General features: G+C 65.2%; 2 protein-coding genes and 1 long non-coding RNA gene across 6 annotated transcripts in view; 2 read left to right on the top strand and 1 right to left on the bottom strand.

The window, feature by feature from the left end:
* Positions 1 to 7,329, top strand: part of ALDH1L1 (aldehyde dehydrogenase 1 family member L1) — a 26,406-nt gene extending 19,077 nt beyond the window's left edge. Inside the window, exons 16-23 of the mRNA XM_042236479.1 lie at positions 134 to 221; positions 587 to 680; positions 1,041 to 1,140; positions 1,210 to 1,308; positions 2,987 to 3,152; positions 5,593 to 5,698; positions 6,151 to 6,350; positions 7,124 to 7,329. Of these exons, the coding sequence (XP_042092413.1) occupies positions 134 to 221; positions 587 to 680; positions 1,041 to 1,140; positions 1,210 to 1,308; positions 2,987 to 3,152; positions 5,593 to 5,698; positions 6,151 to 6,350; positions 7,124 to 7,179 (909 nt within the window). The 3' untranslated portion in view covers positions 7,180 to 7,329. The remainder of the gene's footprint in view (positions 1 to 133; positions 222 to 586; positions 681 to 1,040; positions 1,141 to 1,209; positions 1,309 to 2,986; positions 3,153 to 5,592; positions 5,699 to 6,150; positions 6,351 to 7,123) is intronic.
* Positions 5,023 to 10,762, bottom strand: LOC132658225 (uncharacterized). Its single transcript, XR_009597529.1, has 2 exons — positions 10,245 to 10,762; positions 5,023 to 6,620 (listed from the first exon to the last, which is right to left on the bottom strand). It is a non-coding gene; the product is annotated as an uncharacterized LOC132658225 (long non-coding RNA).
* The window catches only part of SLC41A3 (solute carrier family 41 member 3), a 23,491-nt gene continuing 20,080 nt past the window's right edge, over positions 9,742 to 13,152 (top strand). For 2 of the 4 annotated variants that reach the window (XM_042236485.2, XM_042236484.2), the window contains exon 1: positions 12,149 to 12,236. The gene's annotated coding sequence lies outside the window, so the exon portion shown is untranslated. Of the gene's footprint in view, positions 9,892 to 12,148; positions 12,237 to 12,524; positions 12,844 to 13,152 lie in introns of those variants that run through there. The other 2 variants (XM_042236483.1, XM_060402972.1) reach the window with 2 other exon arrangements.

The following is a 13,152-nucleotide window of genomic DNA, read 5'->3' as shown; positions in this document are numbered from 1 at the left end:
GTGGCGGCGGGGGAAGGTGCAGGGGGCCCAGGCCTGGCGTGGGGCTGCGGGGAAAGCCGCTGAGGTGAGCAGCCTGGTGCCCAGCTCCCACTGCCCAGCCCTCTGGACCTGACCACCTGTCCCGCGCCCTCAGGTCACCCCGCTCACCGCCTTGAAGTTTGCGGAGCTGACCCTGAAGGCGGGCATCCCCAAGGGCGTGGTCAACGTCCTGCCGGGATCCGGTATGGCCGGGGACAGGGCACAAGGCCTGCCGTGTGACGCGCCCCGACGTGAAGGGGGCTGCCTGGTGGGGGTGCTGCCTGGGGGAGCCCCAGACTGGGGGACTCCTGGATGGGGGTTGGGGAGCGTGACTATTGGCTGCAGCCGCTGACTGCAAGGAGAGGCTGTTGACTGAATGGGAAGGGGAGAGGGACTGAGGAAGCTTAGGAGCTGAGTCTCAGACACACTGAATTTGAGAGGCTAGAAGACCTCCCAGGGAGGTTCTGAGCCCCCGGGGAGGACGGGCGTGTGTGGCCCTGGGTGGCTGGAGGTGGGTGGCCAGGCTCCAGGGCTGCCCTGACCCCCCTGCCCCGCCCATCCTGCACAGGCTCATTGGTCGGCCAGAGACTGTCAGATCACCCGGACGTGCGGAAGATCGGGTTCACAGGGTCCACCGAGGTCGGCAAGCACATCATGAGAAGGTGGGTGGTGGAGAGGGCAGAGGGGCCAGGGCTCGCAGGCCAGTGGGGCTCCACGACCTCCTTCTGGGGTCAGCCTGAAGGGAGAGAGGGTCTGGAGGTGTGGGGGTGCCGCGAGAGCAAGGCCTGCGCTGGGACGGTGGGGGAGGGGAGGAGGTGCGGGCCTCACAGGGACCCTCCAGCCCAGATCCTCAGCTGCTCTTCCGAGTGACCCCGCACTGGAGCTGCCCTCAGCCCCCATGTCCCGTGTCCCCCGGCCCCCGGCCCGTGTCCCATGTCCTGTGTCCCGTGTCCCGTGTCCCGTGTCCCGTGTCCCGTGTCCCCCACCCCGTGTCCCAGCCCATCTCTCCCTATCCCTTTCAGCTGCGCCCTGAGCAATGTGAAGAAGGTCTCCCTGGAGCTGGGTGGGAAGTCGCCCCTCCTCATCTTTGCAGACTGTGACCTGGGCAAGGCCGTGCAGATGGTGAGCACTGCAGGGGGCGGGGGGCTGCCCCAGGGGCTGTAACCCAGCGCTGTCCTCCCCTCCGCACAGGGCATGAGCTCCGTCTTCTTCAACAAAGGCGAGAACTGCATCGCCGCCGGCCGGCTCTTTGTGGAGGACTCCATCCACGACCAGTTTGTGCAGAGAGTGGTAGGTCCTGTCACTGGGCCTGGCACTGCCTGCTTGCCAGCAGCAGGGCATTGGGGGCCAGGGAGGGCCTGGCAGTGGAGTCCGGCACGAGCCACTTGGGTCCTGAACTCCTCAGGGTGGCCGTGATAAGTCTTTCCTGCACTTCAGTATTTCCGCAAGAAGCAGCAACCCCACGGCTCCAACCCACATGCTGTCTCTCCCTGCCGCCTGCCCTGCACACCTGCCCCTCCCCCTCCCCACACACCTGCCCCTCCCCCTCCCCACACACCTGCCCCTCCCCCTCCCACACACCTGCCCCTCCCCCTCCCCGCACACCTGCCCCTCCCCCTCCCCGCACACCTGCCCCTCCCCCTCCCCGCACACCTGCCCTCCCTCCCTGCACACCTGCCCTCCTCATCCCCGCACACCTGCCCTCCCCCTCCCCGCACACCTGCCCTCCCCCTCCCTGCACACCTGCCATTCCCCTCCCTGCACACCTGCCCTCCCCATCCCTGCACACCTGCTCCCCTCCCTGCACACCTGCCCTCCCCATCCCTGCACACCTGACCTCCCCCGCCCCGCACACCTGCCCCCCTCCCTGCATACCTGCCCTCCCCCTCCCTGCACAACTGCCCTCCCCCTCCCTGCACACCTGCCCTCCCCCTCCCTGCACACCTGCCCCTCCCCTCCCTGCACACCTGCCCTCCCCCTCCCCGCACACCTGCCATCCCCCTCCCCGAACACCTGCCCTCCCCATCCCTGCACATCTGCCCTCCCTCCCTGCACACCTGCCCCTCCCCCTCCCCGCACACCTGCCCTCCCCCTCCCTGCACACCTGCCCTCCCTTCCTGCACACCTGCCCTCCCCCCTCCCTGCACACCTGACCTCCCCATCCCTGCACACCTGCCCCCCTCCCCGCACACCTGCCCTCCCCCTCCCCGCACACCTGCCTTCCCCCTCCCCGTACACCTGGCCCTCCCCCTCCCTGCACACCTGCCATTCCCCTCCCTGCACACCTACCCTCCCCATCCCTGCACATCTGCCCTCCCTCCCTGCACACCTGCCCCTCCCCCTCCCCGCACACCTGCCTTCCCCCTCCCTGCACACCTGCCCTCCCCCTCCCTGCACACCGGCCCTCCCTCCCCGCACACCTGCCCTCCCCATCCCTGCACACCTGCCCTCTCTCCCCGCACACCTGCCCTCCCCATCCCTGCACACCTGCCCTCCCCATCCCTGCACACCTGCCCTCCCCATCCCTGCACACCTGCCCTCCCCATCCCTGCACACCTGCCCTCCCTCCCCACACACCTGCCATTCCCCTCCCTGCACACCTGCCCTCCCTCCCCGCACACCTGCCCTCCCCCCTCCCTGCACACCTGCCCCCCTCCCCGCACACCTGCCCTCCCCCCTCCCTGCACACCTGCCCCCCTCCCTGCACACCTGCCCTCCCCCTCCCTGCACACCTGCACCATCCCAGCTCCCACACCAAGTCCAGATGCCCTTGAACAGAGGGTGCATTTGAGGCTTCAACCCAGAAGGCAGGTTTGGAACCAGAACATGGTTCCAGAGGCCAGCATCTGGCATGTGGACTTTCTTCAGGACCCAGTGGTCGGTCACCAAAGATTTGTCTGTGGGAGGCGGGTCAGGCGGTGACTGTGGTCAGAAGCCCGGGCAACTCTGACCCGGAGGGCACCTGCAGGTGGAGGAGGTGGGGAAGATGAAGATTGGCAATCCCCTGGACCGGGACACCGACCACGGGCCACAGAATCACCTGGCCCACCTGAAGAAGCTGCTGGAGTACTGCCGGCGTGGCGTGGAGGAGGGGGCCACACTGGTGTGCGGCGGGAAGCAGGTTCCTCGGCCAGGTCAGAGCCCTGCGGACCGGGCAGCAGGCGGCATGGCCTCTGGGGCAGTGTCTAGGGGCCAGGCCCCTGCAGTCGGGCTCCCAGACTTCCGCCCCCCAGTCTAGGACCTCAGGGCTGGGGGAGCTTGGATGTTGGGACACCTGTCAGACCAGGGGTAGGGCATGCACACAGCCTCCTCCCAGCTGGAGGACAGACCGCAGCATGCAGCTCTCTGTGGGGAGGCAAAGAGGGGTGTGAGCAGGATGGGGTAGCAGGGTGCAGAGACTGGCCTGTGGAGCTCCAGGGGCTGGGGGCACTGGCCTGTGGAGCTCCAGGAGCTGGGGGGCACTGGCCTGTGGAGCTCCAGGGGCTGGGGGGCACTGGCCTGTGGAGCTCCAGGGGCTGGGGGGCACTGGCCTGTGGAGCTCCAGGGGCTGGGGGGCACTGGCCTGTGGAGCTCCAGGAGCTGGGGGGCACTGGCCTGTGGAGCTCCAGGAGCTGGGGGGCACTGGCCTGTGGAGCTCCAGGGCTGGGGGGCACTGGCCTGTGGAGCTCCAGGGCTGGGGGCACTGGCCTGTGGAGCTCCAGGAGCTGGGGGCACTGGCCTGTGGAGCTCCAGGAGCTGGGGGCACTGGCCTGTGGAGCTCCAGGAGCTGGGGGCACTGGCCTGTGGAGCTCCAGGAGCTGGGGGCACTGGCCTGTGGAGCTCCAGGGGCTGGGGGGCACTGGCCTGTGGAGCTCCAGGGCTGGGGGCACTGGCCTGTGGAGCTCCAGGGGCTGGGGGGCACTGGCCTGTGGAGCTCCAGGGGCTGGGGGCACTGGCCTGTGGAGCTCCAGGGGCTGGAGGGCACTGGCCTGTGGAGCTCCAGGGGCTGGAGGGCACTGGCCTGTGGAGCCCCAGGGGCTGGGGGCACTGGCCTGTGGAGCCCCAGGGGCTGGGGGCACTGGCCTGTGGAGCCCCAGGGGCTGGGGGGCACTGGCCTGTGGAGCTCCAGGGGCTGGGGGGCACTGGCCTGTGGAGCTCCAGGGCTGGGGGCACTGGCCTGTGGAGCTCCAGGAGCTGGGGGCACTGGCCTGTGGAGCTCCAGGGGCTGGGGGCACTGGCCTGTGGAGCCCCAGGGGCTGGGGGCACTGGCCTGTGGAGCCCCAGGGGCTGGGGGCACTGGCCTGTGGAGCTCCAGGGGCTGGGGGCACTGGCCTGTGGAGCTCCAGGGGCTGGGGGCACTGGCCTGTGGAGCTCCAGGGGCTGGGGGCACTGGCCTGTGGAGCCCCAGGGGCTGGGGGCACTGGCCTGTGGAGCCCCAGGGGCTGGGGGCACTGGCCTGTGGAGCTCCAGGGGCTGGGGGGCACTGGCCTGTGGAGCCCCAGGGGCTGGGGGCACTGGCCTGTGGAGCTCCAGGGGCTGGGGGGCACTGGCCTGTGGAGCTCCAGGGGCTGGGGGCACTGGCCTGTGGAGCTCCAGGGGCTGGGGGCACTGGCCTGTGGAGCTCCAGGGGCTGGGGGGCACTGGCCTGTGGAGCTCCAGGGGCTGCGGGGCACTGGCCTGTGGAGCTCCAGGGCCTGGGGCCCTGGCCTGTGGAGCTCCAGGGCCTGGGGGCACTGGCCTGTGGAGCTCCAGGGGCTGGGGGCACTGGCCTGTGGAGCTCCAGGAGCTGGGGGGCACTGGCCTGTGGAGCTCCAGGGGCTGGGGGGCACTGGCCTGTGGAGCTCCAGGGCCTGGGGGCACTGGCCTGTGGAGCTCCAGGGCCTGGGGGCACTGGCCTGTGGAGCTCCAGGGGCTGGGGGGCACGCTTCCTTTGCAGACAAGTGGCTACAGGCTGCACCCACACCCTGTGAGTCGACAAGTGCTCATGCATGACACACGTTTTAAAAATTATAATTGCTGTTATAATTTGTAAATATATACAAACATGGAATATTTTATTGAATTAATAGGGGCTTCCCTGGTGGTTCAGATGGTAAAGATGGGTTTGATCCCTGGATTGGGAAGATCCCCTGGAGGAGGGCATCATGGCCACCCACTGCAGAATTCTTGCCTGGAGAATCCCAGGGACAGAGGAGCCTAGTGAGCTACAGTCTATGGGGTTTCAGTCAGACGCAACTAAGCAACTAATAACACTATTAAATCCATCTTTTGTTTTCTTCTTCTAAACAGTAGAGAGAAAATTTCAAGTCTCTTGATTTTCCCTGAATTGTGCCCAATTCAATCTCAGTCCAGCGGGTCTCAGGGCCCATGACTCTGTGTCCAGAGGTGAAATAGTTAGAGAAAGCCTTTCTGATGCCAGAAACGTTTCTATGGAGTGGCTAGGGCCTGTGGGGCGGTAGTCGGGATGGGAGGGGGTGTGTCCAGCTCAGCACTGGCCCCTGGTGGTGGACGGAGGTTGAAAGGCCCCGAGGCTCGTGGCTGGCGTGCGGGGCAGGGGAGACACTGGCGGGTCTCGAATCCCTCGTCTCCCCCCAGGCTTCTTCTTCGAGCCGACGGTCTTCACAGACGTGCAGGACCACATGTTCATAGCCCGGGAGGAGTCCTTTGGGCCCGTCATGATCATCTCTCGGTTTGCCGACGGGTACGGGTCCCGCTTAGGCCTCTTGAGAGCCCGTCCTGGTCACCAGGGTCTTCACGTGAGCTGCAGGGAGGGATCTCAGACCGGTGGGGCTGTGGACGCAGCCGGACCCCCGCAGAGTCCTCTCGGCACAGAGGAGGCGACCCCAGCTGGGGGTGGCTGCAGGGCTTCAGGCCCGCCAGGGGTGTCCTGCGCATCTCTCCAGCTCCGCAGCACGCTGGCTTCCGCCTTGAGTCCTAACGGCTGCGTCGTGAACTGGCCAAACCTCAGAGGCCTGCGCAACAGTCATCGTTTATTTCACTTGCGAATCTGCAGTTTGGTTGGCAGGATTGACCGTTCTTGGCCCTGTGCTGTGTTGGGCTCCACCTGGGGCGGGCGTGCAGGCCTCTTGGTGCTCTCCGTCCAGGGCTGGCCCCTTGCCCTCCTCACGGAGGCCCTCCTGGTTTTCCCTGCAGCGACGTGGATGCAGTGCTGACTCGGGCCAATGCCACGGAGTTCGGCCTGGCCTCTGGTGTCTTCACCAGGGACATCAACAAGGCCCTGTACGTCAGTGACAAGCTGGAGGCTGGCACTGTGTTCGTCAACACATACAACAAGACTGACGTGGCTGCTCCCTTCGGAGGGTTCAAGCAGTCAGGGTTCGGCAAAGACCTGGGTAAGCCAGCCACGCCTGCTTTCATTTATTCATTCAGCAAACACCCGTTAGAGGCCGCTCAGCCCAGGGGCCAGGGTGGAGCTGACGAGATGGCCACTTACTTCTCTCTGGGAGCCGACAAGCCGGTGACCAAGGCAGGGAGTCAGATCCTGCTAGAAGCTGTCCAGACAGTGGTCTGAGCAGGAGGCTGGACAGTGGCTTCAGCTGGGCGCTGGGTGGGCCTCCCGGAGTGGGCTGAGACCCGAGCGGCTGGAGGAACTGCTACCGGAGCTGCAGAGAGAGGCTGAGTGCTTGAGTGGGCCGGGGGCAGGCAAGGGCAAGGGCAAGATCAAGGGGGCCTGGGAGCCCCGATCAGGCTCCGGCTTCGTCCTCAGAGAGGGAGCCTGTGGGGGCCGGGCGAACACGAGAGGGTGAGTGAGTGCCGAGGCAGAAAGGGTGGCCGCGGGCCCGGCCTTCCTGGGGAAGTGGGCCTCTGCCCGGTGCCCCCTTTCCTTGGCCCCTGCATGAGTTGGCGTGGCTCCCACCCCCCACTCTGCCACTGTGGAAGCCAGCAGCTGGGGGCTGGATCCTGTGGGGGTCGGCTTTGGTGCCCAGCTTGGCAGGCGCAGCAACGTGCGGGAGAGCAGCAGGGCCCCTCAGAGCCGTGGAAGAAGGGGGTCTGGTGACACGGGGGGTGGGGGTCCTGAGACGACCACAGTGCCGGGTGCGCCAGCGCTGCCCACCAGAGCAGCTGCTGGGACCGTGACGTTGCCCCCGACACGGGTTTCTTGCAGGAGAGGCCGCCCTGAACGAGTACCTGCGGGTCAAGACGGTCACCTTCGAGTACTGAGGAGGGTCTCAGGACCGTCCCCCGCTGTGGGCTCGACCCCGGATGCGGTGGAAGCCTCTGGCCTGCACCCCTGTCCCCATCCGGGACCCCCACCTTGCCCAATCCGTGTGACCTCCGTGTGACCCATGTGAATAAAGGTCCTGGCCAGCATCCGTGTCCCCGCCCGCCGGCAAGCCCTGGCTCCTGGGCTCTGCCCCCTGCCTGGGGCTGGCTGTGGAGACGAGCCGCAGAGGGGAACCACCCTGTCTGAGGGGGCGTGGCCTGCCTCTCCAGCCCTGACTGTCTCCCCTTTCTGGAGGATGGGGTTGGGGCAGAACTGAGAGTTGGAGCTCCTGGCCCTGGCTGGGTCTTCCTGGTGAGCAGCCCACCAGGAGCCCCCAGAGTTGCCCAATAGACAGATGCTCCTGGTGTTCCTGTCACTCTGGGCATGGCAGGGGCTCGGGGGCTGACTGCCAGGACCTGGGGGCAGGGGCCCGAGTACAGTCCCTGTTATCCCACAGGAAGGAGCCCAGACTGGCCTCTAGCTTTGTGTGCCTTTGTGCCTCCTGCCGAGCTCCCAGATTTCACCTGGGCTCAGGGGCGCCTGAAGCAGGCAGAGTTCCCAGCCTCCTCTGCAGCCGGGTGGTGGTCATGGCGCCCCGTGAGTGGACAGAGCTCCAGGGGGCGTGGAACCTGCCCGTCCTGAGGCCCAGCTCTGAGGGGGGCTCAGGCTCTCCCCCCTGGGGCGAGCATGGACCCCGTGATGGGAGTTTTCCTAACAAGCAGATGCGGCTGTAGCAGGGGTTTGGGTAGGTGGGAAGACACCACTGAACACCCGCCGTCACAGAGGGGACCCGCCAGCAGCCTGTCCTGGGGGGAGAGTGAGCCTGCCCCCACTCTGTATAATGTTTAAATGTGTTTATCCTCATGGTGTTACCAGAAGCATTCCAGGCAGTTTAGAAAAATAATTCTGTTAAAATACTCATGAATGAACTAGGACAGAGAGCATGCGGTGGGAGGGTGTGCAGGAGACACCCACGGGGAAACTCAACCCGCTTCTAAAGCTGGAGAAGCGTCAGAGGGTCCCGGCTGCCATGAGGAGGAGACCTGGCCAGCCACCTGACCCACGGCGTCCGTGGGACAGAAACAGACTCGCTTTCCTGGAGGAGAGAAAGAAATTCATCTTCCGAGTCCTTCTGAAACGCATTAGTCCTCCTAAAATTGTGGTGACCACCGTCTTATATGGTCTTACACAGGGTGGTGGTGATGAAATCAAATCCACATTTTAAGGCAAGACGAGAAAAATGTAAACAAACATCACCAGCATCAGAATGCTCTCATCTTGCTGAACTGAAACTCACAGTTTCAGTGATCACGGAGCTGAGCTGTCACTTCCCGCCAGGAGGGAAAAGGCCCACACTGCCCACCGCAGATCTGTGCACAGTCGCTACACAGGGCACAGCACAGCTCAGAACTTTCAGTAACCCGTGTCACGGCTCAGTCCTAGCACAGGCACGCCACAGCATGCTCTGAACGTTCACGCTTCCACGCTCAGAGGTTCTGCAGCCAATATGTGTGGAGGGCATCCCCAAACACCAGCGGTTCTCAGACACCAGTTGGGTCAGCTCAAGCTAGTCCTGACTCCCATCTCCCTGGACGCAGCGGGACTTCCCCCAAGAGACCCCCGCTTCAGACACCAGCTGGGGGTCCCCCTCAGGTTAAGGGTGTGGCCCTGTGAGGCTCTCCTCGCCCCCAGCCTCAGGTGGGCATGTGTGGTCCTGACCCACCGGCTGCAGAGCAGAGCGACTCCCTCCACCCCGCAGCCCACCCCACCACAGCCCCTCTGGGGGTCCAGTTCCTTTGCCAGACGAGCTCACAGAATTCAGGAAAACTCTACTTGCTAGATCGTAGGTTTTTTCCTTATATCAGTACAAGGCTGTGACTCAGGAACAGGCAGGTGGAAGAGACACAGTGGCAGGTGGGGGGGATCCCAAGCTCCCACACCCTCCCCAGGCCCCCTCTTCTCTTGTAGTCTCCCCCCTGCGGAGGCTCTCTGGGCCCCTCCTCTGGGGCTTCTCTGGAGGATTCCTTCCTGGGCATAACTGACTTGTCACTGGCAACTGGTCCCACCTCCAGCCCCTCCCCTCCCCGAAGGCCAGGGGCTGGGACCCTGGTTCTGAGCTCTGGTCACACAGCGGCTTCCCTGGCAGCCGGTCCCCCCTCCTCTTGGGTAAGATTTCCCTGAGTCACCTCATCTGCAGGACAAAAAACACTTTCATCCCGCTCACCAAAGGGAATTCCAAGGGTTTACGGAGCCGGGAACCGCAGACGAAAACCAAGTGTGTCTTACTAATAAGTCACACTGTCACAGATGCTGATACTGACGACGTACGACAAGCCCATTTGGCACTCATCTTTTTAACACCCTGCCAACCTCCATGCCAGGGCGTTGCCTTTGGGGCAGCGCCAGGGCCCAGGCTCTCACTGACCCCAGGCCTCCTCCTTTGCCAGCCTCTCTGCAACGTGAAGTCAGCCAGACCTGTGAGACTATTTTTAGTGGTGGCCCTGCCACCTCGATCCTTCAGGTCCAGAGCCCTGAGGCGTCTTCCCGGCAGCTGCTCCCTCCACAGCTCCCCAGGTTGGGTCCTGGGAGCCTGACCATTGCTCCTGACACCCCAGCTCAAGGAGGAATCCGCAGTTTGGCCACACCTGAGTCCCTGTTACTGCTGGCAGGTAAGTCCTCCTGCTTGGGAATTGGCCTGTAGGGTGGAGAAAACCCCCTGCCTGCGTGCCCTGGGAAGCCTTCTGGCAGGGGCAGGGGTCCCCCACCTCTGGCCCACCCCCCGCCCCGCACCTCTGAGCCAGCACTGCAGGATGCTTTGGAGAGCAGGCCCGTCTCCTCATGGGTGGAGGTGGGAAATGCGAGGGCCTTGACGTGTTTTCAGGGTCATCAGAGAACAAATTTCATTCCTACTGATTCATATATACATGTGATATGAATTGAACACCAAAGCCAGATAACCCATGGAGCGGTCACCTCTCAGCTGGACCCTGGGTGACCAGCGGGTGGTCCTGCATTTGCTCACCTAGTTTCCACAGAGCTGGCCGGTGGAGACAGCGAGCCGACCTGCCTCTGCCTCTCCAGGCGTGGCCCTGGGTGGGTGCAGCGACTCTTCATCAGCTCGCAGGGGGCCCTGGGGGGTCAGCGGTGACATCCGGGAAGCACACACTATGCCATCTGCACCCCTGCAGCCGGCCCGTGGGACCTTCCGGGATTCCCAGGAGGGCTCTCTGCCAGGGGGGAGCCACCTACCCGCCTGGCATGAAGGTCCAGGGCACTGCAGTCCAGGAAACACCAGCCCTCACTTAGGGATAGGCAGGACGGGAGCTGTGCAGGGCCTGGAATGGGGGTGCTCTGAGGTCCCCAGCGTCCCAGCAGGACAGGGCTGAGCTCCGGGGGCCCACGGCTGCCTCCCCTGCCTGCCCAACCTGCACTGTCCTACCGGGATTCCTGGGCCCACCTCCCAGATATGCTCATCACCAGCTCTTTCTGGGGATAGGAACCTGAGGACGAGCCCACAGAGTCCCCTGGGGGACTCATGGTGCGAGAGGCAAAAATATCCTCCTTAATATAGCACAGGGACGTGGCCAAGACGCCTCCGAGGAGCTAGGAAGAAGGCCGAGGACGAGCGCCTGACACTCCCCGGTCCCGCCTTGCCCTAAGGAGGCGGGGCAGCCGTGCGCTCCGGGGCGGGGGGGTGGGGGGGGGGGGGGGGGGGGTCCGAGCCCTAAGGAGGCGGGGCAGCTATGCGCTCCGGGGGTCCGTTGAGCAGCGGCACTGAAGGGCAGGTGGGCTTCCTGTGCGAGGAGGTCCGAAACTCCAGTCCCCGAGGGGGTCACTGGGGCCGGGCTGCACCCTTCCCCTCCCTGCAGAGGGTAGCCACGTTCTGGCTCCACCCTGGGCATGCTCCCAGGAAAGCCTGCAGGTGAGTGGCGCCTGAGACCCTCCCTGAGGCGGGGGGCGTCTCTCATCCTTCCTTCCACCTTGGCCAGAACAAGCCCACAGTCAAAAGACAGTTTTGAGTCCATCGGGGAAAACTGAACCGCTGGGTGTTGTCAACTTTGTCAATATGATGCTGGTTTCATGGAAATGTCTGAGAAAACTGGCCTTATCCACTAAAGACTTTATGTACACGTGATGCTGGGAAAGATTGAAGGCGGGAGAAGGGGACGACAAAGGATGAGATGGTTGGATGGCATCACCGACTTGGACTTGAGTTTGGGTAAACTCCGGGAGTTGGTGATGGACAGGGAGGCCTGTTGTGCTGCGGTTCATGGGGTCGCAGAGTCGGACACTACTGAGCGACGGGACTGAACTGATGTCCAGGTGTAACAGGTCTGCTGGATGCTTTAAAAACACTGCAGGAGGAAAATCAAAAATGTGTGCGGGGCGGGATTCAGAGGGGAAAAGAGGCGCAGTCAGCGCATGCCCAGGCCGCCCGAGCGCTTCCGGGACGAGCCGGCGGGGACAGGTGGGCCCTTACGCCCCTCCCCCGGGCCGACCGGCTCCCCACGTCCGCCGCGGCCGAGGGCCCCTCCCCACCCCCGCGCTGGGCGGGTCTCGGCGCTAGAGTCCCGAGGACCCGGCGTCACCGCTCGAGGAGGGGGAAGGCGCTCTGCGGCGTGGCCCTCCCCCAGCCCCGCCCGGGGCCCGATCCTCCCCCAGCCCCGCCCGAGTCCTGGTCCGCGCGGCCAGCGGGGCGAGGGCAGCACTGGACCGGAGGGACCCTGGACTGGGGCGGGGACTCGGGCCCTGGGCGGGGCTCCGGTTCGGGGGCGGGAACTCAGGTTCAGGGGCGGGGACTCCGGGTCCGGGGGCGGGGACTCGGGCCCTGGGCGGGGCTCCGGCTCGGGGGCGGGAACTCAGGTTCAGGGGCGGGGACTCCGGGTCCGGGGGCGGGGACTCTGGGTCCTGGGCGGGGCTTGGGGGGACTGTCGCCGTCCCGCCTTCTCGGTGGCCCCGGCCGCCGCGCTGCTCCTCCTGCCGAGCCGCTTCCCGCCGCCGCCGAGGGCATCCGGTGAGTGCGGCGCTGAGCCCGGGGCGGGGTGCACGGAGCAGTCAGCACGGGGGTCTGAGGCCCGGGGCGGGGTGCACGGAGCGGGCAGCACGCGGGTCCAGGCCCAGGGAGGGTGGAGCAGCGCGCGCGCGGAAGAGGGGGGCTGGGGGCTGCAGGTTCGGTCCGCGGGACCCGGCCGGGGGAGGGAGGGAGGGAGGGAAGGGCGCTGTCGCTCAGGCCGCTCTGAGACCCGCGCCCCTCCCCCGTCGCGGATCTGAAAGCGCCCGGGTGGGTCCGGCGCCGCCGGCCTTTAAGGGCCCCCAGGCGCTCCCCTGAGGTCGTAATAAAGAGCGCTGGCCTGAAACCGCAGAGCCTCCGAGAGCTTGTGCCGGGGTGCGGGCAGGCCACGTGTCCTGCGATGCAGGTCACCTCTTTCCCTTACCGCCTCGCCACCCTGCGGAGGCACAGAAATATGACTCTTCTGAGGACACGCGTGTGTGGGGAGGCGGAGCTGGGGTTCCGGGCCCCGGGTTCCGGGGCTCCCTGAAGCAGAGGCCACTGGGTCCAGTATCTTGCGCCCGGTGAGTGGTCAGGAGTGGCCCTGCCCCCCTGCTGTGGACGAGCACCAGTGAGTGATCTGGGCCCAGACCTGATGTTAGTGCTGGGGGAGCTAAGGGCAGGGCGCGGAGGTGTGGGTGCTGGTGGGGAGCCGGTGTTTCAGAGAGGGGCTCGGGGTTTGGGGAGGCTGGGGGCATTCTGCTTCTTGACCTTAATTCATAAGTGATTCATATATACTTTCTGCTGAGATGTAAAATCACCAAAAATCCGCCCTTTGAAATGTCCAGTTCAGGAGGACAGAAAGCCCCTGTCCACACGGAGACTTGCCCGAGAATGTTCAGGGCCGCATTAGGCCTAACAGCCGGAACGAGGGGCTAAG

The sequence above is a fragment of the Ovis aries genome, chromosome 19, assembly GCF_016772045.2.
Source record: "Ovis aries strain OAR_USU_Benz2616 breed Rambouillet chromosome 19, ARS-UI_Ramb_v3.0, whole genome shotgun sequence".
Lineage (NCBI taxonomy): Eukaryota > Metazoa > Chordata > Mammalia > Artiodactyla > Bovidae > Ovis > Ovis aries.
This window is presented reverse-complemented; position numbering and strand designations above follow the sequence as displayed.